Source organism: Oxyura jamaicensis, chromosome Z (assembly GCF_011077185.1).
Source record: "Oxyura jamaicensis isolate SHBP4307 breed ruddy duck chromosome Z, BPBGC_Ojam_1.0, whole genome shotgun sequence".
In the NCBI taxonomy this organism is placed as follows: Eukaryota; Metazoa; Chordata; class Aves; order Anseriformes; family Anatidae; genus Oxyura; species Oxyura jamaicensis.
Window position 1 is genome coordinate 17,688,563 of NC_048926.1, and position 22,614 is coordinate 17,711,176.

Sequence of the window (22,614 nt, forward strand, 5' to 3'; positions counted from 1 at the left end):
ATAATCTTTAAATATATTCTGTTGTGCTGTGTTACACTCCTTTCCTCCTTTACCTTTTTGCCTGTTGCATTGTCTTCTCCACATTGTTCTGCTACTTTAGTAGGGCAGATCTCAGTACAGAAGAGAATGCATCAAAGTATTTGTAGGATCAGGATCTGAAACTGTACAATGATTAGGAAGGAAACTCAGCATTACTAACTTCAGGATTTGAAGAGTTATGGGACACATTCCTCCAGAAAAAAAAAAAATAAGCTGGACTTTGATCTCATAATATTTCCTGATTTATGTTTTCTGTTCTTAATTTTGGTGACATTATTAAAATTTTACTTAGGATAATGACAGTTAAGTTCTCTCTGTATTTTTATAAAAGCTGGGAATCCTTCATAACGCATCTCTGATACAAAAAATGCCCAATATTCACATTAAGACTTTAAAGACTTGTCCAGGGAGAGCTTATTTTCTTTAAGTTTATTACCATTTGTTTCAATGGATATCTGATCTGTTTTAAATCTTGATATTAGCAAAAAAATATTTTTCACTTCCAATTTGGTCTGTAATGCTTACAGTAGCTTTTGGTTCTTTATATTACTATAATTTATTGGTCTTTTTAGCATTGGATTGAATTCACAAGTTTGCATGAGAGCATCAAAAGTCTCTGTTCCAAAGATCTAAATTCTTTAAAATATCTTTCTGATGAGCAAGGATGCCACAGAAATTCCTCTTTTTCTCAGTGTGTTGTAGAGTCCAGGGTGCTTAAAAGCTCCATGGTTAGGTCAGTTGGGCTTAGCAAGTCATTCAGCTAGCTAACCATAGTAAGTGTGAGGTAAAATAATTTTGCTTAAAATTCTTTGATACAAGCTTAAGTTAATCTCTGTTGCTTCATATTTGCCATGGGCCATAGACATTCTTCTTTATACAGAAAAGTTTGGCTTTCTCCTTGACCTGGACCAGTGCTGGCTGAGCAGTACCATTGCTTTCTGCTCTCCTTCCAAATGTTTGTGCAGCCGTGCAATGAGTTAGCCCAGAATCTCATCTAACTGGAGCAAAGGTCACCCATCCCCTCCCACCCTTTATTTTCCTTATTTGTTTCTTTAACTTTGACCTGTTCCTCAGCCTGGTCACCATGCAGCTGCATCAAAGCTTTTGCTGTTTAAAGTGACCCAGGAAGAGGAAAAACTGAGCCCTTCCAGCAAGAGATGACCATGAGAAGGAGATAAGGGCAAGAGTGAGGACTGTCCGTGCTGTGCAAGCACTGCTGTTCCCAGGGCCTGGGTTCCACTGGCTGGTGGCCACAGCTCCTGCCTTTTCCCTCCCAGCTGCCCAATGCCATACACCTGCCCCTGTCCCTACATTTTCTGGTAGTAGGACTCATCTGCTCCTTCACTGTCATGTTTAGATCACACATCTGAAGAAAGCTATTCTGCCAGCTACATTTTTTCCTAATTTAGTACAGTGACATACTTGAGGCCGGTGTCTTGAGGCCAAAAAGGAACTGGCTCAAAGCAAAGGTAGAGGCGTTGCAGGTGGGTGTAAAGGGGAGTTAAAGGTGCAGCAAATTCCTCAGCCCATTTATCAACACACTACCTAACATGATACACTACCCTCTAGCTCTTGTGTAATAACTTGTTCATTTGTCATTGCACTTGAGAGACCGTCAGTCTCTTTTAAAAAGAGACTGAAGAGCTCTTTAGTGTTGCTTAAATGATTTTAAAGTCCGTCATCTGTTATCCATTCTGAAACACGTAGAGCACCTTTGACCACTTTCTCTTTAATGTATTGTTTACTGGTACTATGTAGAGAGTGTATAGTAAAATAATTGTTTAGATTGTGATATATGTGTATTTTAATGTTCAGTGTTGCAAATTTTATTAGTTCATTAATACAAGTTTTAAAAGTTGCTGCTATTATTTTCAAGGTGCTTTGTCTCTTTTTTTTTGTGTTTGTGTGTGTTTGTTAAGGTCTCGTGATGTGGCTGAAGTAAATGTTTCCATGCAGTTTATACCCAAAAGCATCAATATCCAACAGCAAAATTGTCAGATAAATAAAAGAAAAACAATATGTATAAACGCCACAATTTGTTTTAAGACCAGACTAAAATCAAAGGAAGATATATTTGAATCAAGTAAGTAGACAAGCACTGAGTTATGGAATCTTTCCACTGTAAAGCTATTATGCTCACATTAATTTATTTCCCCCAAAATGGAATGCAACTCTCTTTTAAATTTACTATTCAAAGCATATTTATGATACTGGGAAAAAAAGAATGTGTAGAGGTAAAATTTTGCAGAATATTAATTCTCAACTTCCTTTGCAGATCTGCAGTATTGGATTACTCTTGACTCACAAAGACAAATATCTCGAAGCTTGTTCACAGAAACCCATGAAAGGAAAATGCAAAAAAATATAACTATCAAAGGGTCAGAATGTATTAAACATAACTTCTACATGTTGGCAAGTAAATCATTTAAAGTGGCTATATTTTTCTCAAGTTGATATTCTAATGATCCAAATATATTCAGTTAATTGTAAATTGGAAAAAAAAATCACTATCCAAATTTAATCTTAAAAGAGTACATAAAATGCATTTACTATTTATATATTTACTCTTTTTATGTATACATATATATGTGTATAGGTATGAACTATTTACTTCTTTATGTGGTCTGTTTACCTTTGTCTCTCTATTATGGGTGTGTCTTAAGAAAAAGCATAACATATTTAGTTGAATTAAGCAGGTTAAACTTGTTAATAGTTCAGGTGTATTCAAAACTCTGCAGGAGTATGTGGGCTGGAATTTTAATTTGCATATTGCTGCTATTTCTAATTAAAAAGTAATCAAAAACTCCTAAATTAAGTTTGGCATAGAGAATACTAATTCACCGTAAAGGTAGAAATGTAATTAGCAACTATGAGGATGAAATTGCTCAGATTATAACTAATACAAAGAGTGAATAGAGGTGTATATTATAAGCTCCCCACATTTGAAACATTTAGCAACTTCACAGTTGTATCATAATTCAAATCTAATGATAAATGCAATACGTTTCCTAGCAGCAGGTCTCAGTTTGACTTCAGATAACATGATATGACTGCTGTTTGTCTTACTGATTTTTTAAACACAACTACAAAGGAAAGTGTACTTCTTGACATTTCTGACACATTCTTTAATGCAACTGTGTTGGAAATGCTCTGGCTATGTGACATTTTTATGACAAGCTGAGATACACAAAATCATTACTGGGTATTTATAAGGACTGGCTTGTACATTAAATGTATTGTGAACATTCAAATGCTTCTCTAACAAGGATGAAGTGTGACTGAAAAATATTTTACCTTAGCATTTGGTTTGCTTTTTATATCCTCCTTTACTGGCTGAGATATTAATGTGAATGTTCATAACAGCAATTTTGTTTTCTTTATGCTCTAGGATAAACCTGATTTTCAGGACTCTGTAAAGGTTTTGCTGGAGTTCAATTTTTCTGATCCAGAGAGTGGACCTGTTCTTGACAGCAATCTGCCAAATTCAATATCTGAATATGTAAGTCAGCAATATTCTGTATTAATAAGCAAAATATTTAAAGTAAAATTCATAGCCCACACAAGACCTGAAAGTATTGTCCACAAATTGACTAAAGAGGGAGGGTTGTTAAGCCTGTCCAGAAGATGTTTACTCTAAATGAATCTTCAGGAGTGAATGAGCTTTGGAACCAGCCTGTGGTTTTATAGCTGTCCAGGGTTAACTGAAGATAGAAGAGTACAAGCAATTTTATTGTCTTTTTTTTTTTTTTTTTTTTTTTTTTTTTTTAACATAGATTGAGCAGGGGAATATGAGTCACATATTTTGGTGGTGCTTGGCATCATTTATGCTTTTACTATTGTTTCTTTTTCTGACCTAGATGATTCACTTATAACAGAATAAGTAGGAAAGTTATGTTTTACCTGCACGTTTTACAGGATATTGGCATGTTGAACTGATTAACATTAGGGAATACTTCTTTGATTGTCAGACAGAAGACCTAATATAAAATTAGATAAGGAAATAAAATGCAAGTATTTAATATTAATAATCAATATAATAAAATTGAGAATAAAAATACTATTGTTGCAGATTCCTTTCACAAAAGATTGTGGAGCCAAAAATAAATGCATTTCAGATCTTGTTCTGAATGTAAAAGCAAGCATAGCTGGAGACAGGTAACTACACTGGGTTTATTGTATTGCTTGACATTTGTACAAAATTTGTATGTCAATTATAATATCTTTAGTCTGGTAAAATAGAGCTGTGGTATAATTTTCAAATCAGAAACTATGTAGAGTCTGGACACTGAAAGATGTTCCTTTCTATTTTTAAGAACATATCCAAAATTTAACATGTCTAACAATCGTACTTTATTTTACAGCTCTTCTCCATTCATTGTAAAGTCACGCAATGATAAGTTCACCATCCAGCTCTCTATCAAGAATAAAAAAGACAGTGCCTATAATACCAGAGCTTTGGTCCAGTATTCTCCAAATATTATTTTTGCTGGCATTGAGGTAGGAATTTTTCACATTTTTCGTAACTTATTGCTAGGGAGATCTAAGGAAGTCTTTGTACCAAGACTTAATTTCACTCTTCTGACACCATCTCAGTTGATTGTAAAAAGATTCATTGAGAGTGCTGTCCTTGCTTATACCTCTAAAAGAATGCATTTATTTTGACTTGACTGTGGCATAAACCTCTGTTAATGACTGACACATTTCACAAGGCCCCTTAGACAGTTAGTGGCTGCATCTCAGATGAACGTCAGAATCATGAATCATCTCTACATCTCTCTCTAGGCCCAGAAATGCCTCATTATTCATCAGAATGACTCCTCTGCCTCCAGAATTCTCCTTTTGTGCTGTCTTGGTAGGGAGGCATAATTAATGCTTGCCTTATCACAGCTTCAGATAGCATCTTCAAGCTATCTGCTTCTGCATTCCTCAGTAGAAGCTATGAATTCACCATAGCTCAGGTGGAAATCATTTGAGAAGTTTTTTTTCAGTCAGCAGTCCAGATGTTGCACACTGAGAGAAGTCAGCTGACAGCTGAATGACGTTTTCATTGCTAAGTTAGGAATACCTTTAAAAAACTATATGTAAAACCTGTGTACTTATTTCCGTGTTGACCTGTTAGACCCCATGACTAATTTGGATAATGTTCAGCTTGTATATAATAAGAACTAAAGTTCAATATTGAAAACTATTTGATGCAGATGTTCCAATGTGGAAATTGTTTTGCAGAAGTTGTCCTCCAGATTCTGTCCCAGCTCAATTAAGGCTTTGACTGTGATGATGTTTTAATAATGAAAAATGACAATGCTATATATGTTTTATAGCCCCTTGATGCTTAGTCAAAATTTAGGAGTTTGCATATGGTGATAATTTCATTTTCTTCTTTTTTTTAGGATATACAGAAAGATAGTTGTGAATCTAATCACAACATCACCTGTAAAGTGGGATATCCATTTTTAAAAACTGCAGAAGAGGTAAAAATTTCTCCCACATGCACAATTTCCTTGCTTCATGTTATCCTAAGGCCAGGCCAAATGCTATCACTTCTGAATTTCTTTTGTCTTGCGTTTACCCAAAAGCCTGTCTATGCACATTTCCTAAGCTGTCTTTGACATGAATTTCTCTGATGGCACTCCCCTCTGTGGCAAAATCAGAAGGCAGAGACACATAGCAAGTACACTGAGTCAGACATGAAAATATCAGGTCTTTGGTACCTATACAGGCAGCTGTGGTATGTGAGGTGATAAACAGTGCACACTGCCATCAATGACACTAACAAAAGGCAAGAGCGCACCTAGCTAGAAAGATCTGTCTCCAAATGCATTGGATATTGTTTTGGGTGTGTTATAGAAAATATACTAAAACATCAGACACTGTGACTTTCCACAGGTTTGACTTCAGTAATTTCATATAAATAATGTAACCAGCTGTTTGAAAAGAGAGTAAGCTGGCATGTGGAGATGCTAACCTGCATCTGCCAAAGCCAAGCATTAAGGTTTCACCCCTGTTCAGTGGAGACTGAGAGGATTTTCCAGCAAACAGTCCACTTAAAATCAAGCACCAGCTTGAATCTATCTAGTGATGAGCCTGTATCTCCAGCTAGGAAGGAGAAGGAGTTTTAGCTGAACTTAGCCTTTGAAAATATATATCTAAGCCTCATTGAAGTAGTCTGATATTGATCTGGGAAACACCATATTGCAAGCAAGCAATACAAACTGTCTTTCCTGTTAGTTTTTTGTTCCCCTATCATTTTCATGTCTGTTCTGCAGATGCATAATAGAGGGAGGGTCAGGAGTGATGTCCTCTTACATTGCCTCCAAAACACAAGCTGGAACAGGTACATAGGACTTTCAGGAAGTCAATGAGTGGATATTTTCCTGAAGCCAAATGAGCATACTACCGAAAGCCAGTACCCACAACACTCCATCCCCAGATTTTCTTTTTTTTTTTTTTTTTTTCATTTTTTCTTCTTTCTTTGTCAGTATGTGTGTAGCTATAGATCCCTAAATGTATAACTTTCATTCACTCCTTTGCATTTGAAAATTAATCTATAAATCACTGATAAGCATCCCTAATACATTCCTTTTTAAAGTATCTTCCTGATTTTATTTTTAATATGAAGAAATCTCTAAGACAATTTTCTCTGTATCACTTTGTAATAAAGACTTGTAACAATTAAAGAAAATACAGAAGTCTGAGCTCAAAAGTCCTTACTGTGACAAATAGTAAAACTTTGGTTCGTATAAAAAATTTACCCGACAGTGTCAGGATATTCAGTGCGACTTGTTTGGGATTTGTTTCCAAATCTTATATGGCACCAACTTGTGTTAGGTTTGCCCTATATAAAATGAGTGTGGATTTCCTGAGAGACCTAGTAGCCATTTATTTACATTGTAAATACTTCTGTTCAGAATTCTCGTTGTTTCATTATATATTAGGTGAGTTTCAAGAAGCCTTCTGTAGGCCACTCATCTCTGTTGCAATTACCAGGCTTTGATGCTTTGTTTCTTCCTCAGTGGAGAAAAAAAAAAAAGTGCTTCTTCCTCAAATTTATTCAGTTAATAAGTTGCTTGCAAGAGCAATTGTTTTGTATTAAGAATTTTGTAGCTATCTATTTCTAATATACTATGTGATAAGACTTATGGAGGATTCTCAGCTCTAGAAATTTGATGCTCATGTTTAATAAGTGATAACTTATTTCTTTCTTTGTTGGGGCAAATTCAAAAAAGTGGATTCCTTCATAGAAAATGGTTAAAATATTAATAAGGATTCCATAGATAAAAGTAGCAAAGTTTGGCTCATTTTTCATCAGTCCAAACCTTATTATTATGTTTTTAATGTTTTTTTTTTTTTTTTTTGAAAAAAAAAAAAATAATGTGCAATGTATTTCTCCAGATTTCCTTCAAAATATCATTCCAATTCAATGCATCCTATCTTCTGGAAAATGCCACTGTTGATGTATACGCAACAAGGTTAGTTGCAATTGTTGCTTGTTTATCGTGTGATTTTTGAAATTTGAATTTATGAAACTCCACAGCTTTCTGTTTCGTGGTAAATCAAGGATGACATATCTAAACTTAGAAGTGGCTAAACAGTCTTTAGTGCTGGCAGTTTTGCAGATGTACTTTGTCTAGCAGAGGACTTAGTGTACTAAACAAATTGCTGCATGTCTCTAAGATCCTGTAAGTCACAAATGAGTCAGAATTTGCAGTTTTCTTCTTTTGCAACCTTATTGTATGCTAAACAAAAAGTTCTGACCCTCAAGGCTGTTGTGGTTTAGCCCTGACAGACAGCTCAGCACCACGCAGCGACTCTCTCACTCTTCTCAGGTGGAATGGGGGTGAGAATCAGAAAGATAAAAGTGTGAAAACTCAAGGGTTGAGATAAGGTCAGTTTACGAGGTAAAGCAAAAGCCACGCACGCAAGCAAAGCAAAACAAGGAATCCACTGCTTCCTGTTGATAGGCAGTTGTTCAGCCACTTCTTGGAAAGCAGGTCTCAAAATGTGTAATGATTTCTTGGGAAGACAAATGCCATCACTCCCAATGTCCCCTCTTCCTCCATCTTTTCCCCCATCTTTTATTGCTGAGTATGACCCCATATGGTATGGGACACCCATTGTGCACCCACAGCCTCCTTGCTGGGGTAATAGCAATTAATTGGAAATACATATGTTCTTTGTAATTATTTGGAAAATAGGTTTTCACACCCAGAACTATTTCAATTTCTTCATATCCCTTGCTTCTTAGTAGTCCTGTCACATGTGCAGATTAGTATCAAGGTCAGATATATCAGTTGTATATGTTGTTTTATTTTAGTGACAGCGAAGAACCACCTGAGACCTTGGGTGACAACAGAGGACAAGTTACAATTCCAGTAAAATATGAAGTAGGATTAATATTTGTAAGGTATGTATGCTTCCCTATACTTCTGTTTGCTAACATAGTAAATACCAGATGTTCAAAGACAATATAGTATTGCTTTGTTCTTAAGCTGCACTCAGCATCTACAAGCAACAACTTCTCATGAATAGGAAGAACAAGCTTCATTGAAAGGGCAGGTATAGGAAGAGATAGGGATAGCAACGACTCCATTTTGCTACAGCTCCTTTTTTAAATTCAGTCTGCAACTTGCAAGTACAACAGCAGCTTTTGTTGATTCTTCTACTTTGCCTTATTCATTCAAAGGCATTTCAGGTACATAAGAAAAAAACCACTTTCAGCTTCCTGACTGCCACAACTTTGTATTAATGTAATGTTGCACTGTGTAGTGTCTGATCTTCAGCTTCAAAAATTAGCCTTAATTTTAGATTCACAGAAAGTTGTTTGTATCAGTTCAGATAGAAGCTTTAATGCAGGTCTTATACAGTATTTTCAGAAATAGCTGGAATTCATAGAATCATTAAGGTTGGAAAAGACCTCCAAGATTATTTGGTATGACCAGCCCCCTACCACCAATATCACCCACTAAACAACATCCAAACTTTACTTGAACACCCACAGGGATGGTGACTCCACCACCTCCTTCAGCAACCCATTCCAATGCCTGACTAGTCTTTCTAAGAAAAAATTTCTTCTAATTTCCCTCCTTAAGCCTCCCCTGGTGCAACTTGAGGCCACGTCCTCTGGTCCTGTTGCTAGTTATCTACAAGAAGAGGCTGACCTCCAGCTCCTTGCAACTTTCTATCAGGCCATTGTAGAGAGCAATAAGGTCTCCCCTGAGCCTCCTCTTCTCCAGACTAACCACCCCAGCTAAATTCCATCCCTGTTAAATTCCAGTTAAATGTAGTTAAATTCCATCCCTGAAAAACATCATAAATACTACCAGTAGAATTACAGGGCATGGTGTTCATGTGTAAATTCATTTTGGATGTATTTCAAGTGCTCAATTATTAGAATAAGGAACTGCACAGGCAATATTTACTCATTTCCTTGTTTTAACTGAACACAGCATTTGAAATGTACACGATAGAAAGTGAACACTTCTCAGAAAATTAGTAGAAGCAGCAGTGCGCTTAACAAAAATAATTCACTCACTACAGGTTTTATGAAGTTTTGATCTTATTATTTCTTTTTTTTTTTAATCTTCAGTGTTTTCAAAGAACACCATGTTATAATTGCTGCAAATGATACCATCCCTACTGCTATTAACACAACAGAGCAGATTGGGGATGAAGTTACTCTGCATTACAGGGTAAGACACAATTAAATCTATATATTTTTTCATTTAGTTTGAATCGATCAATGTGATAGCCTGTTACTTAAGTAGTTATGTTTTATGCAGTATGTTAAACCTTCTACATTGTTTAACAGTTTTTTTTCATGCTTGCTTTAGAATAAAGTGAGTCAGAGGTTCTCAGAGTGGTTGATTTCCTGTGAAATAATTCCAGTGGGTTTTATAGCTGATACATATGCTAATAAATGAGAACTTGGCCTACATCCATTACAGTTTAGAGCAGATATTTCCAAAATCCAGTCAGCTCTGAAAAAAGGCATATGCCATGCTCCAAGAACATTGTCTTCACAATGGAATGAATACTGCAATCCAAAATCACTTGGGAAAGATACGTAATGGAGTAGAAGCCCAGCCTCAAATTGCAGTAGGACTGAATTTAGTTAAACCGAGAGCATCCTTGTTTCCCAGTGTCAAATCCAAAGCTGAACAAGAGTCCCATATACAGAGGATAAAAGTCTCTGAACCAACTTTGTGTCTATAAAAAATGGGGCATGGGAAATGCCCATTTTTTTTTTGCTCTCACTAAGCAGCAAAGGCAAAAGTTGATACATTTTTCATCCCACCTACAGTGTTTTACTTGACTACTTCTTTTAGTATAAAATTGAAAATCCAGTAATCCTGAAGCTTTTTGCGTATGTTTTTTTAGATATTGTTCATCTCTTTTCAAAATATGTGTTCTCTGAATGCGAAAGATTGCTGGTGGACTGCAGAGCATACCATTTATGATCTCATAAGCATAACTTATCTCTGCAAGCAGTTTACCACAAATGAGTGGTAAGGGGGAAAGAGTTCATCATACCACTTTTTGTGTGACAGACTGTAAAAATGTTTAACAAAAAAAAAGACAGAAGAAAAATATAGAGAAGGAAAAAATTAAATACCAATAAAGTAAAGGAAAGTACTAATCAAAACATTTTTCTTGTTTCTTATAGATTGAAAAAGGTGAACACTTTCCAATGCCAAACCTTACGCTACAAATCCTATTTCCCGATGTAACATCTTCTAAGAACACTCTTCTCTACCTTACTGCATTGTCACATTCCCAAGTAAGCTAGCAATTTGTATTTTTATTATTATCTTAACTTTTAAACTTTTTGTTGTAAAGAACTGCAAACATTTTGGGTTTTGTATTACTTCAGAGTAGTTGTTGCTTGTAGTCTAAAAGGCAAGATGATGGTGTTTTTAATGTTTGTGAAGGTGTTCACAGGAAGACAGAAATGCAAATTTTCTTAAAAGCAAATAAGCAAGTTTAAAACAATTTTGAACAATAATTGGAATATAATAGTTTTAATATGATATATTGCCATGTTATTAGGAGTCCAGATTGAGATACGAGGGACAGGAATCTTCTTCTGAGGTGCTGATTATCTCCATTATTAGCAGTGCTTACTGGTAATGCTGTAGCCCTGAATCTAGAGCTCAGTCTCCAGTACACTCTTCTTTCTGTTACTGAAATTAGCTTTCCTGTATATCTGCTCTCTGGCACTAGCAATCCTCTGGATTCTTCCTTGTCTGGGGCACTGTGACATCTTGAAGGGGTCACACCTTTCAAATGCTCTTCACTGTAGTCCTTATTTGAGGGTAATTAGTTTTTCTATTTCACTCCTCCAGAGCAGCTGGAGGATATCACAATTCCAGCAAAACAATAAAACTAGGGCTACATCAATAATTGGATGGCTGAGCACTAAGTGGTGACCTGAACCCACTTTTTTTTTCCTTTTCATCTTTCCCTCAGAACCACACCTCTTCCCAAATATTTCACTTAGGTGTAAGGTATTGCACCACTGAAAAACAAGATGAATTAAAGGTCTAAATGAAAGTTGAAGGTTCACAAAACAAAATCAATATTTCATGCTTAGAATGCAAAGAAGTTCTGACTTTTTTAATTTCTTCCCCCATTATTTTAATTCTTAACCAGTTACCACATTTGACCTAAGCTTACACATGCATTCACAGATCTGCATTTTTCTATTAGTATAATTCATCTACTGTTAGCTACACCCTAGCGATAGTGGTGTGCCAAAGTGCACTGCAGGGGATTGTAATCCTTATTCATTGTTGTAATTCAAAAGTAAATATCCTGGTCTGAAAAAAAAAAAAAAAAAAAAAAAAGGAGGGGGAAGGGGAGGACTCTAGGAGAAAGCTCACCTCTCTTCCCTGCAAAGGATTTCTCAGTTGCCTTTGAAGGAGACATGAAAGGGCAGCAGTACCGCAGCACCTTCCCCTCCTCCCTGGGTAGCATAACAGGATCTCCCAAAACCTGCACTTAACCTACCTGTCTGCTTGCTAAGGCAGAAGAGCTCTGCATCCCCATGCAAAAGCTATTTAACTCCCTTAATAGCCAACTCTTGCTGGTTCATGAGGCAGTCAACTTGCAGGAAGTTCTTGTTTGCTTCTACAGATGTTTAAGTAGCTGGATAGAGCTTAGGTTAAATTATCTCATAAAAAGCTCGTTTGTTGTTTGCTTAATGCTACTTCAGTACCTATACCATCTGAACTTGCTCTTCTGCACTCTTGCAGTATGAAGATTTATTGCAGTTAGCTTCTTGGTACAGTTAGTTGATGCTATTAAATATTATTACTATTTTTTAAAAAATAATTTAAAAATAAATATGTTTAATGTTGGCTTGTTTCCAAGACCTTTTATTAGTAATAGGTTGAATATTCAAGCAATAAGATTTTTTTATTATTATTATTTTTATTTCTGCTAACAGAATGCCATCTGCCGAACTAGTTACCCTGTAGATCCCTTAAAAATCGGCTCTGGGAAACCATTTGTGTTGCCAAAAATAAAAGAACCTACAAAGGATACAATTATGGTAAGCCTACCAATAGTATATATAATTCATCCTAGATATTAATCCAGGTCTTGGAGCTGAGTATTTCTACAATTAACATATAAAATATTCTCTCAAGCTGCATCCTATGGAAATCAGTTTGTTTAATAGCCATAAAAAGTATCTTTATGTAGGACTAGCTATGTGTTTTACTATTTCCAGCTACAAAACTGTATGTAGAACTGAACTTGTGTGTTTGCTTGTTTGTTTAATTTAGCAGTACTTCTGACAGCTGAGTAAATCTCACCTTCTGTATTTCCAGTGTAATTAGCAAGTTATATTTTAAAAACTTACAACTTTTCAGACATCCAGTTAAAAATACTTTCAAATACTACCCATCTAATCTGACAAATTTCTATGCAATTGGAAGAAATGTAGTTGCTGACCCAATTTGGAAAGGACAAGTCTCTCACGTTTAGACGGAAGAGTTGCGAAGTATAATTTTGCTGATGTAGTTACATTGTCATGTTGAGGGGAAAGCCATCATGCTACCTACTCAGCAGAGAGGTACAAGTTGAATTTCTGGTATGAGTGAAACTGCCAAGTGCTCTGCCATGTCATATCAGGGATGATAACTGTTCAGGCTAGCACATGTTTCCAGTGCGTTGAACATCTGCTGTCTTTCAAGCCCTCCTGCCCTGTTTGAAAGAATCATCTTTCCTCAAGGAGGAATGTTTAAGAAACACTGTAGAGAAGACATAGCTATGTTGGCAGAAAACTTCCAGCAGTTACAGGCTGTGCTTCGTTTAGGGAACTCTAATGATGCCTTTTGCTGAGTAGCTTCAGAAACTGAGATTCCGCAAGGCTAAGGGACTGCAAAAACTGGGACTGTTCTACCACAGCACGAGTATCTCAGTTAATTGCCTACTGCAGTGTAGTTTCTGCACAAAAAGCCCTAGTAATTTATAGGAATCTTGGACTGGTATCACAGCAAGACTATAATTTGCATACATAATAAGCTTAACTGTTTTTACTTTAATAATGCGAAAAATCTGTTACTATTAATTCACACTGTTGACTTTTAAACAGGACTGTGATACATACAGCTGTGCATCTATTAACTGTGCCCTGACCCCATCTGACATATCACAAGTGAATGTTTCATTAAGAGTGTGGAAGCCTACCATCATTAAAGTAAGTAAATCTCATTTGGAAGTTTGAAAATCTGAAGCCACTCTCTTTAATATTTCTTGAACTTATATCTTTAATATTTTTAATTCTGCATGGTCCTCTAGTATTTTGAATTGTTAATCTTGCTCTTTCTATATTTCTGCAAAATTAATTTTGATCTCTTTTATTACCTTTATAATACTCTGCATGAAATTTAAGACACATTAGAAAGACAACCCTTACTTATTCTGAATCAATGGTCTTTTTTATTAGTTGGTTAGCCATCCACAAATTATAATCTGGCAGATGTAAAAAGGGATATATAGAAACATATAAACTGGAAATACTTCACAGGTCTAGAAAACAAATTTTGATCAATTTTTGATACTGAGTTGAGTTCCTGGTTTGTGTCTTGTCTTTCTATGAAAAATAACAGGACAAGGTAGGAGATACAGGAGAATTTTAGAAAGCCTGAATCTATCCCTGTGGCCAAAGTACTATACCAGGATTAAACAGTATTTCTTTGAAATCTTTGGTCTCTATTCTTTTAAAGCCGTATTGCTGTCTTGCAAACAGTGATGTGCATGCTGAAGGTGTCATGCATAAACTGCTTTGCTGACTTTCATGCATACACCTTTTCAGCATCACCCCCAAAACTGTACCATTACATTTTGTTCTTAGCATTCTAATTTCTGCAAAGCTTTCTGCTTTCAAAATAATACAAACCATTGACACTTCTTTCTTCTTCCAGGCAACTATTCACAGCTTAACCCTTGTTGTGAAAGCCTTACTTAGGAGTGAAAACTCATCACTGATTTTGAGAAATGACCACCAAAAACTAGAGGTAATAACATGATAATTCATGGATTTACTCTTCATAGGATTTATTCTGCTACTGAATTATTCAGTCATTCATTTCTAGTGAATAGATCGCTATCTGTTGTAGTGCACTATCCTACTCTAAATACAAGTAAGTGATTTCACATTACAGTAGAAAATGTCAGAATTAGACAGCTAATTATACTGAAATCCTATTACCCACCAATGTACCTGGGTAAGAAGAAGCACTATCTAAAGTACTTTTGCCTGATGCAGTATAAGTACTTCCTGCATATGTGTAAAATGAAAGCATAACTAAAATTATTTGTTTAATGAATTTATAGTATTTTTAAAGCTGTCCTTGGTCAAGTGATCCTACTTTGTACATTGTATTTTCTTTATTATTGCTTTATTTATTATTTCTTTCCACTCCATTAACCAAGACACATATTTGAAACAGTATCTTTTATTTCTCAGAAATTTTCCTGGTCATTTTCTTGTATGGTGCATCTGAAACAACATTCCACTAATGAGTTCCTATTAAAATCTATAGTTGTTTATTCATGGGCTATTAACAGGAACTTGTATATAAAGCAGAGATATCAGTCACAACGAGAAATAAATGTTTTCAATTTCTTTTGATTTGCTATTTATCCTGGAATACATTTTATTCCAAGAGAAATTCCAAGAGGATTATAGGGGCTAATGCACTGCATTTCTGTAATGACTTGTACATGCAGGGGTTTATTTACTAGAGTGTACATTTTAAAATGTTATTATGTGTTATTACTGTTGATATTCCTCAATTCATAGGAAAATAACATACAATGAGAATTAGATCTTGTGCAAAATATTTTTGGAATGCAGATCTCACAAGTCAACTATTAAATGATACTATGACAAAAACACAGGTGAGAGGCTTGTAGATAAAGAGTAGATAAAGACGTAAAGTTGAATATCTGTGTTCAGCTCTTTAATGTTTTTGACCTATGAAGTTATCTCTGTAATAAATTCAAGTTTAAATAATTCAAATTCACTGTATCATCACTTCCATTTAAAATTTAAATGTTCCATATTTCAGTTCAGTTTGCACTAGCTAAGCCTTCTTTAAAATTAAATTAGTATCCCCACAACCTTTTATACTAAGCTTGCTAATCACTGCCATCTTTTAGGGATTGAGTGATGAAGAATATACTGAACCAACTCCTTAATATTCATTTTAACTACCCATATTTTTGGTTCTGAGTTCTTCATAAAAATGACTGCTGACTAATAGCAGGGCCATTCCTCACAAAGTGAGACCCTGGAAAATCAGTGCTTATTAATAAAAGTCATGCTGCTCTTTTGTTATTTTAGAAGGACAAGTTATTTAGTGCTTATATTCTGAACACTTTGCAGACCATGATTAAGATTTCCAAAGAACTCCCACCTGGTTCAGTCCCCTTGTGGGTTATCCTCCTGAGTATCTTCGCTGGACTCTTGATTCTTGCACTGCTTATATTTGCTTTGTGGAAGGTAAGCTGCACATTCGTCTCTTCATGAAAGTAAACAAATATATTTAACTTATGTGTCATGTTCTGTAACTAGAACCTCATGGACACTAATATTAGCCAATAGGAAGAGTGAAAACTTGTAGAAACGACAAAATAACGAATAATACCACATTCTTCTGAAGTGTGGCATACTATGCTTTCTGAATAAAGCCTGTAATGCTGTATACAAACTATGTGATGGAAAGAAAATTTAGAAAGAGATTTTAGTACCATAACGTTTTTTGCTTTAGCTTTGGCTGGATGTGGCCAGGTGTTTTCTTTGTACAAGGAATGCTAGGCCTGTGGTGTAAGTATTGCCACAAGTGGGCACTCTTCTCCAAGCTAAATATTCAAGTTATATTTAAATTAGAAAGCTACAGTTTATAAATTTCAACATGCATAAAGCTTTGAAAAAAATTGACAAGCATAAATTGTTTTTATTCAACTGAATACCAACTATTATTAAGCATTTTAGTATTTGACAATATGTGAGAATAACAATGATTCAGCAGTCACTCACTGTATATTTCCCTGGAACGGAAAACCTAAAGGGTTGTACTTCACTGATAAAATATATGACTTTTTACGGCACTGCAAGTGTGAAAGTAGTAGTAAGAACTTAGCGTATGAATGCTACCAATATGCTTTGAGTTGTATGCTTTGAGTAGTTCCTTATTCGCATTTTTCTCTCCTGCAGGCTGGATTTTTCAAGAGACCACTAAAGAAGAAAATGGAAAAATGAAAAAAAAAAAAAAAAAAAGGATTTCTTCAGGTCTGCCTCAAAAATGTGACTGTAAAATTAAAAACTTAGATATATATGCAATGGCTACAATGTTTTCTAAACTCTGGTGCATTTAAAAGACAGCAGAACATCAAGCAAGCAAATCAAGCGCACAGGTGAATGATGCAAAGAAAGAATAAACAGCCTTATGTCATTTTGTGATACTCAAGGACATACTGTCAAGTGTTACTCATTTTTGGAGAGTAACTGAGTTCAAAGATTCTAAGATTAATAGGAAAAATGCCTAATCATATTTTTATATGCCTATACATGTGGAATCCTTTTTCATCCCACATTATGCAACAAGTCAATTTGTATGTAGCAGTCCCACTGTTTTTATCAACTTATGATTTTCAAAGGGTTATATTCAAAATTTCCCCCCTTTTATGGGCCATCAGTTCACAAAAGCAGAACATTCAAACTTCGAGAATGCACCAAATATTATATGGCAATTGAGGTAATGAAAATTCAGAAGATAGAAGCACCTGCAGAACTTCGGGTGAAAATCACTGAAATTTCTTGGACTTCTGTTTCAACTATTTTAGCGTGTCTAGCTGAACCCAGGATACTCCAAGAAAGAAATTTTTTTATTATCAAGAGGACCAGTAAAGATAGATCCATTAAATCATGTAACTGTCTGAATGTCAAACAGATTTTTGGCAGACCTAGAAATGTATGCACAAAACATTCAAGCCCAACTAATTGCACACTGTACTAAAATAAGCAGAGGCACAATTGTGTCTGCAGATTGAAATGTCCATATTTATGCAGAATATGTTTAGAGGTACCCCGAAAGTTTGACTCTTGCTGTATATCTTGGAGTAGCCAGGAGGGTGCTTCATAAACTGTCACTGTACATTTGTTGTGTAGCTATTTAATCCAATTAGTTTAATGTGTACAAAATAATAATTAACAAAAGAGCACAGATAAACTTAGCACTGGCAAGCTTCTTCTAGTAGTGTAAGTCACACCTCATCTTTGTTACTTACAAGTTTAAAAAGTAATGAAGAAATTTTATACTAAATAAGCACTTAACAAATGATGTTTATTTTGTGTCAAGGATTAAAAGTTTATATAAGAATACACTGAACTGTAGATAGCAAAAGATTTCTTTAAACCTATTTAGACTATTCAGCTTAACAGGAAGCTTCCTCCTTTCTTCTTTCACACACTTGTTTTCCTTCTACAAGTATTTATCTCTGCAGCTCTTGGCTATACGTTGTCCGTAAGAGCTTCCTACTTTACTTGCAGTCACACAAAACTAACAAGAAAATGGAGGCATGCAGGCAAAGTGCAATGTTGTCTCAGCATGATATGACTCAATATTGATTGCCAATAGATCAGAAAATGTTGAAGAGCACTTCTGTAAGATGTCCTCATTTGTGGAAATGCCTTTGCCTTGCTAAGGAAACCAGGATAATTTGTTCCTCTTGTTGGTATAAATTTGACTGGAATGAAAAAAAAAAATCATTGCAGTTTTCAAGAGGTTTTATTTTATCAGATATGCTATACTGACTTTACAGTAACAGCTTAAAAAGCAATAATATATTTTATAAATATTTTTTTCCTCTTTTAATACATTTAATAAAGACTTTTTTCTTCTTTAAGAAGAGACCATAGTTTGGGTAGAACATGCGGGCAAGTACAACTCTGGAAATGTGCCAGAAGGTGCTTCATTGTTTAAAAGATGCTGTCACTCTTAAGTACCTTCTGTTTAGTTCCTAAATTAGAGAGTAGTTATTGGGAAAGGCTGAGATTTATGTTAATGCAGCAAGTAGGATTACGTTTGAAAGTGTTTGTAATTTCTCCTTTTGCCTGTGGGAAAGGTGATTGTTTCATAACAAATGTTCTGCTGAAAGCAGCAAGACTCAGAGGAGAGGACAAAGCACTCTGCTGAAGCTCTGTGAGGAGCCCAGGAGAGCCACAGAGTCGGTGGGCTTACTTGCTGGGCTAATCTGCGTGCCTGCAAGCATGCCTGACCCTAGGGGATACAAAATGTGCTGCCTGGTTCTGAGCACAGAGTAAAATCTTGAGTGGAAGCAAAAAATGAGGCAGAAGAGTTGTGAGTAGGATCCCTGCTTCATTTATCATGTGATTTAAACTGTCCTCAGAGGAATGTAAAAATCCAGATGTTGAACAAAGATGCTAAATTAATATTTGCAATGGTGTTTTTGGTCAGTGTGAGATGCAAGTTTTCTTATATCTTTTAAAGTATAATTTTGCCAATTTGAAAGAATTAAATGGCACTTGTCAGCACAAAATCTGAATGTCTTAGAATTATAAGTGTGCTTATTTTTTTGTTGTTTTTGTTTTTTTTTCCTTGTAGTATCTCTGTAAGGACATAACAATGCTACTATCTGAATATGGTTTTCTGGAGGAACAATTATGAAAACGTTGTGACTCACCTATGCACACATACAGTCTATGGTAGTAAAGGAAATACTTGTATTTATTATTATTCACCCAGTTTTTTAACCATTAGGTCATTTTTCCTGGCTTCATAAAATTAATCACTCTAAGCTAATTCAAGTCACACGTCATTTTTATGCAGCATATCTTTTGTTTGTTTCACTTTTTAGTTATGGTAATCTGATAACCAAAGCTTTGTACTTTTTCTGATGAAAGACACTTTTTGTGTCTTATTTTAAAACGCCAGCCTGTTTTAAAATCTAAGTCAATAGAACAGTCTGTTTCCCTAACGTGTACACAAAAATACCTATTTTATCAATGCAAAGTATGTTTGAGATTGGTGTCCCATTCTTTTTAGCCTTGCTTTGCACTGTAAAAACAGTAGGAAGCTTCTTATAACCACACTGCTCTTCTGTTTCTCATGATGCTTTCTCCCTTTTCACATTTGACCTATTATCAGAAGCTTAATTATAGTATCTATTTAAAATATAAGTATATAAAGGGGATACCACTGTAGCACATTACTCTTACACAGGCGACATTAGTGAAATCACTATTTTTATACATAGAATCTTTCCACAGCACTGCAAGAGCGGTATTTTTACTGCTTCTCACTATATACAGCAGAAAAGCCTACTGAAATCACTATTTCAAACATCAGGAACATCTCATTGAAATTTGGCAGGCACCAAAAATATCAGTAAAGCAAGTAATCTGTTTTATTCCTATAAAAAGACACATTAAGCTTGTAATGTGATTCTAACTACTAGCAAGCTAAACATTTTTGTTATTCAAATAAAAGCCCATTAAAAATGTAATAAATTGGGTGTATAACCTGAGCTTAATCAATGGAAGGAATCTGGCCCTGGTCTGTTCCTAATTTCAGCACTGAAGTAGCTAATGTTAGAGCAAGGGAATGGAGAATCTATATTTCTATAGCATAGCACTTCTCTGGAATGGACTAAAAGCTTTAAACCATTGCTCCTGCTTCAATCCAAGGCTGTTCAAGAGGTTGTCAGTCCCCTGTATGATTTTACAAGGCTTGGCAAACAGCATCTACATTAGAGCAATCTCCCTGAGCTGCTGCTTATGCCACTGTCATTCTTGCTCTGTATCTTGAGCCCTTGCCACAGATACCAGCCACTTTTTCTGAGCCCATGCCTGAAAGCAGTACTACACTGCCTGTGCTGAGTTCTTTTGGGCACAATGTACCTCTTCTTCATGGCTTGTGTCAGGGGAATCTAACAACTGGAGCCAAGGGTTTTCATCTTCTCATGTGGTAAAGAGAGGCTGGAGTTAGGATCAAGCTTATCTAATGAATTCCACATTGTCTATTTGTTTCATTTTCTGGATTAACTACTGTATAGATGATCCAATTCAAACAATAAATAAATAAAAGCAGAGCAAGAGAATGAAAGTATACCTCTGTTAATTATGCCTCTCAACGGGAATCAAATGGAATTTTGTGTTAAAGAAAGAAATCACAGCATTCTGCACAGTATTTTGTTTTTCTTGTAAAATTATTCCATGTGCTTTATTGATTAAAAAATAAAATAAAAGTCTAGTGTATGTACTTTGTAGTTTGTTTGACTTTCAGTGGTATAAGATGCATGTAAAGACATCCCAGTACCTAAAAACTACCTGAATGTATCTACTCAATAGAAAGCTAGTGCAGAACTAAGCAGCCTTGCCCAGCATAAAATCAAGTAAATCTTGAATTTTGTCAGTCTCTCAGAAGGTTGCCATGCATTGTATGGATTGTGCTTGTCACCACATTTAAAAACTTTTCAAAGGACAATAATTTCTGACAGATTTGGTTTCATGACATTATATATGAAAAAGCTGAAGATACATTCACTCCTTAGAGTCACTCATAGAATGACTCAGGTTGGAAGGGACCTTAAAGATCATCTAACTCCAACCCCCATGCAATAGGCAGGGATGCCACCCACTAGATCAGGTTATTCAGGGCCCCATCCAGCCTGGTCTGGAACACATCCAGGGATGGGTCATCCACAGCTTCTCTGAGCAACCTGTTCCAGTGCTTCAGCACCCTTCTACAGTGAAGAATTTCCTCCTGATGCCTAGTCTATCCTCTTCTGGTTTAAGACCATTCCCCCTTGTCCTATCGTTAGCTACCTGAGTAAAGAGTCCTTCTCCATCCTTTTTATAAGACCCTGTTAAGTACTGAAAGGCCACAACAAGGTCTCCCCAGAGCCTTCTCTTCTCCAGGGTGAACATCCCCAGCTCTTTCAGCCTTTCTTCATAGTAGACAGGCTCCAGCCCTCATCTGTGATCATCTTTGTAGCCCTCCTCTGGACCTGCTCTAATAGCCCCACATTCTTGTGCTGGGGGCACCAGACCTGAATGCAGGACTCCAGGTTGGGCCTCACAAGGGCAGAGCAGAGGAGCAGAATCCCTTCCCTCCACCTGCTGCCCACCCCTCTGTTGGTGCAGCCCAGGACGCAGTTGGCCTTCTGGGCTGCAAGCACAAACTGCTGGCTCATGTCAAGCTGTTTTCCCACCAGAACCCCCAGGTCCTTCTCTGCAGGGCTGCTCTCAGAGAGTTCTTCTCACAGTCTGCCCTCAGGTCTGGGATTGTCCCGACCCAGGTGCAGCACCTTGCACTCATGCAAACATCCTTGCCGTCCAGTAATTTTCCTATAGAACTTACTCCTGTGACCCAAGTATTCTGTTGTCCCACATAGAAATGATGTTCACACCTCTTTCCTTATAATACAATAACTATTTGTACCAAAACTTCCTAAAAGATAGAGATTGCACTCCTATCACAGTTAAACACACACACATATATATATATTACAAAACACATAATGACTTAACTGTTATCAGACTACTCTGATGGTGAGTCAGAATCCTGTAATAGCAACATCCTGTCCAGTCATAGGGGATTGCTTACCAACAGTCCTACTATGTATGTATCTGATAATTGGAGTGTACTAGGCATTTTCAATGGGCGTACTTCAGTGAAAATCAGCCACTTCTTTTTTTTTGTTTTGTTTTATGTGATTTCCAATGAAACTAAAAAAATAAAAAATAAAAAGGCTATAGTCCATTTTACACAGCAAGTAGTGCAATATTATAGAGAAGCTGCACAGAAGAGGACTGTAACTAATAATATTTAGCAGAAGCAGCCCTGATACTTCAAATTCTGAAAGCAAGGGCTGTTCATGGAGCACATGTGATTTGAGCCTTGTAAGAATAAAATTCCTTTGTAACAAAGATTAAAGTAGTGCTGAAATTTTACTAAAAACTGGCTGCTCAGAAAGCACAGCTAGATTCTTTTTAAAGAATTAATTGATAAAATGAGCTGTCCTTGATGTAGTCTTGTTTTT

General features: G+C 35.9%; 1 protein-coding gene across 3 annotated transcripts in view; it reads left to right on the top strand.

Annotated features, from left to right (window-relative positions):
- Nucleotides 1-22,614, top strand: part of ITGA1 (integrin subunit alpha 1) — a 96,155-nt gene that overhangs the window by 59,021 nt on the left and 14,520 nt on the right. For 2 of the 3 annotated variants that reach the window (XM_035310613.1, XM_035310615.1), the window contains 15 exons: nt 1,959-2,122; nt 2,315-2,451; nt 3,428-3,538; nt 4,109-4,194; nt 4,401-4,536; nt 5,430-5,510; nt 7,432-7,508; nt 8,354-8,443; nt 9,626-9,728; nt 10,703-10,816; nt 12,485-12,589; nt 13,637-13,741; nt 14,469-14,561; nt 15,935-16,051; nt 16,766-20,065. In XM_035310613.1, coding sequence (XP_035166504.1) covers nt 1,959-2,122; nt 2,315-2,451; nt 3,428-3,538; nt 4,109-4,194; nt 4,401-4,536; nt 5,430-5,510; nt 7,432-7,508; nt 8,354-8,443; nt 9,626-9,728; nt 10,703-10,816; nt 12,485-12,589; nt 13,637-13,741; nt 14,469-14,561; nt 15,935-16,051; nt 16,766-16,810 — 1,564 coding nt within the window. In that variant the 3' untranslated portion in view covers nt 16,811-20,065. Of the gene's footprint in view, nt 1-1,958; nt 2,123-2,314; nt 2,452-3,427; nt 3,539-4,108; nt 4,195-4,400; nt 4,537-5,429; nt 5,511-7,431; nt 7,509-8,353; nt 8,444-9,625; nt 9,729-10,702; nt 10,817-12,484; nt 12,590-13,636; nt 13,742-14,468; nt 14,562-15,934; nt 16,104-16,765; nt 20,066-22,614 lie in introns of those variants that run through there. The other variant, XM_035310614.1, reaches the window with a different exon arrangement.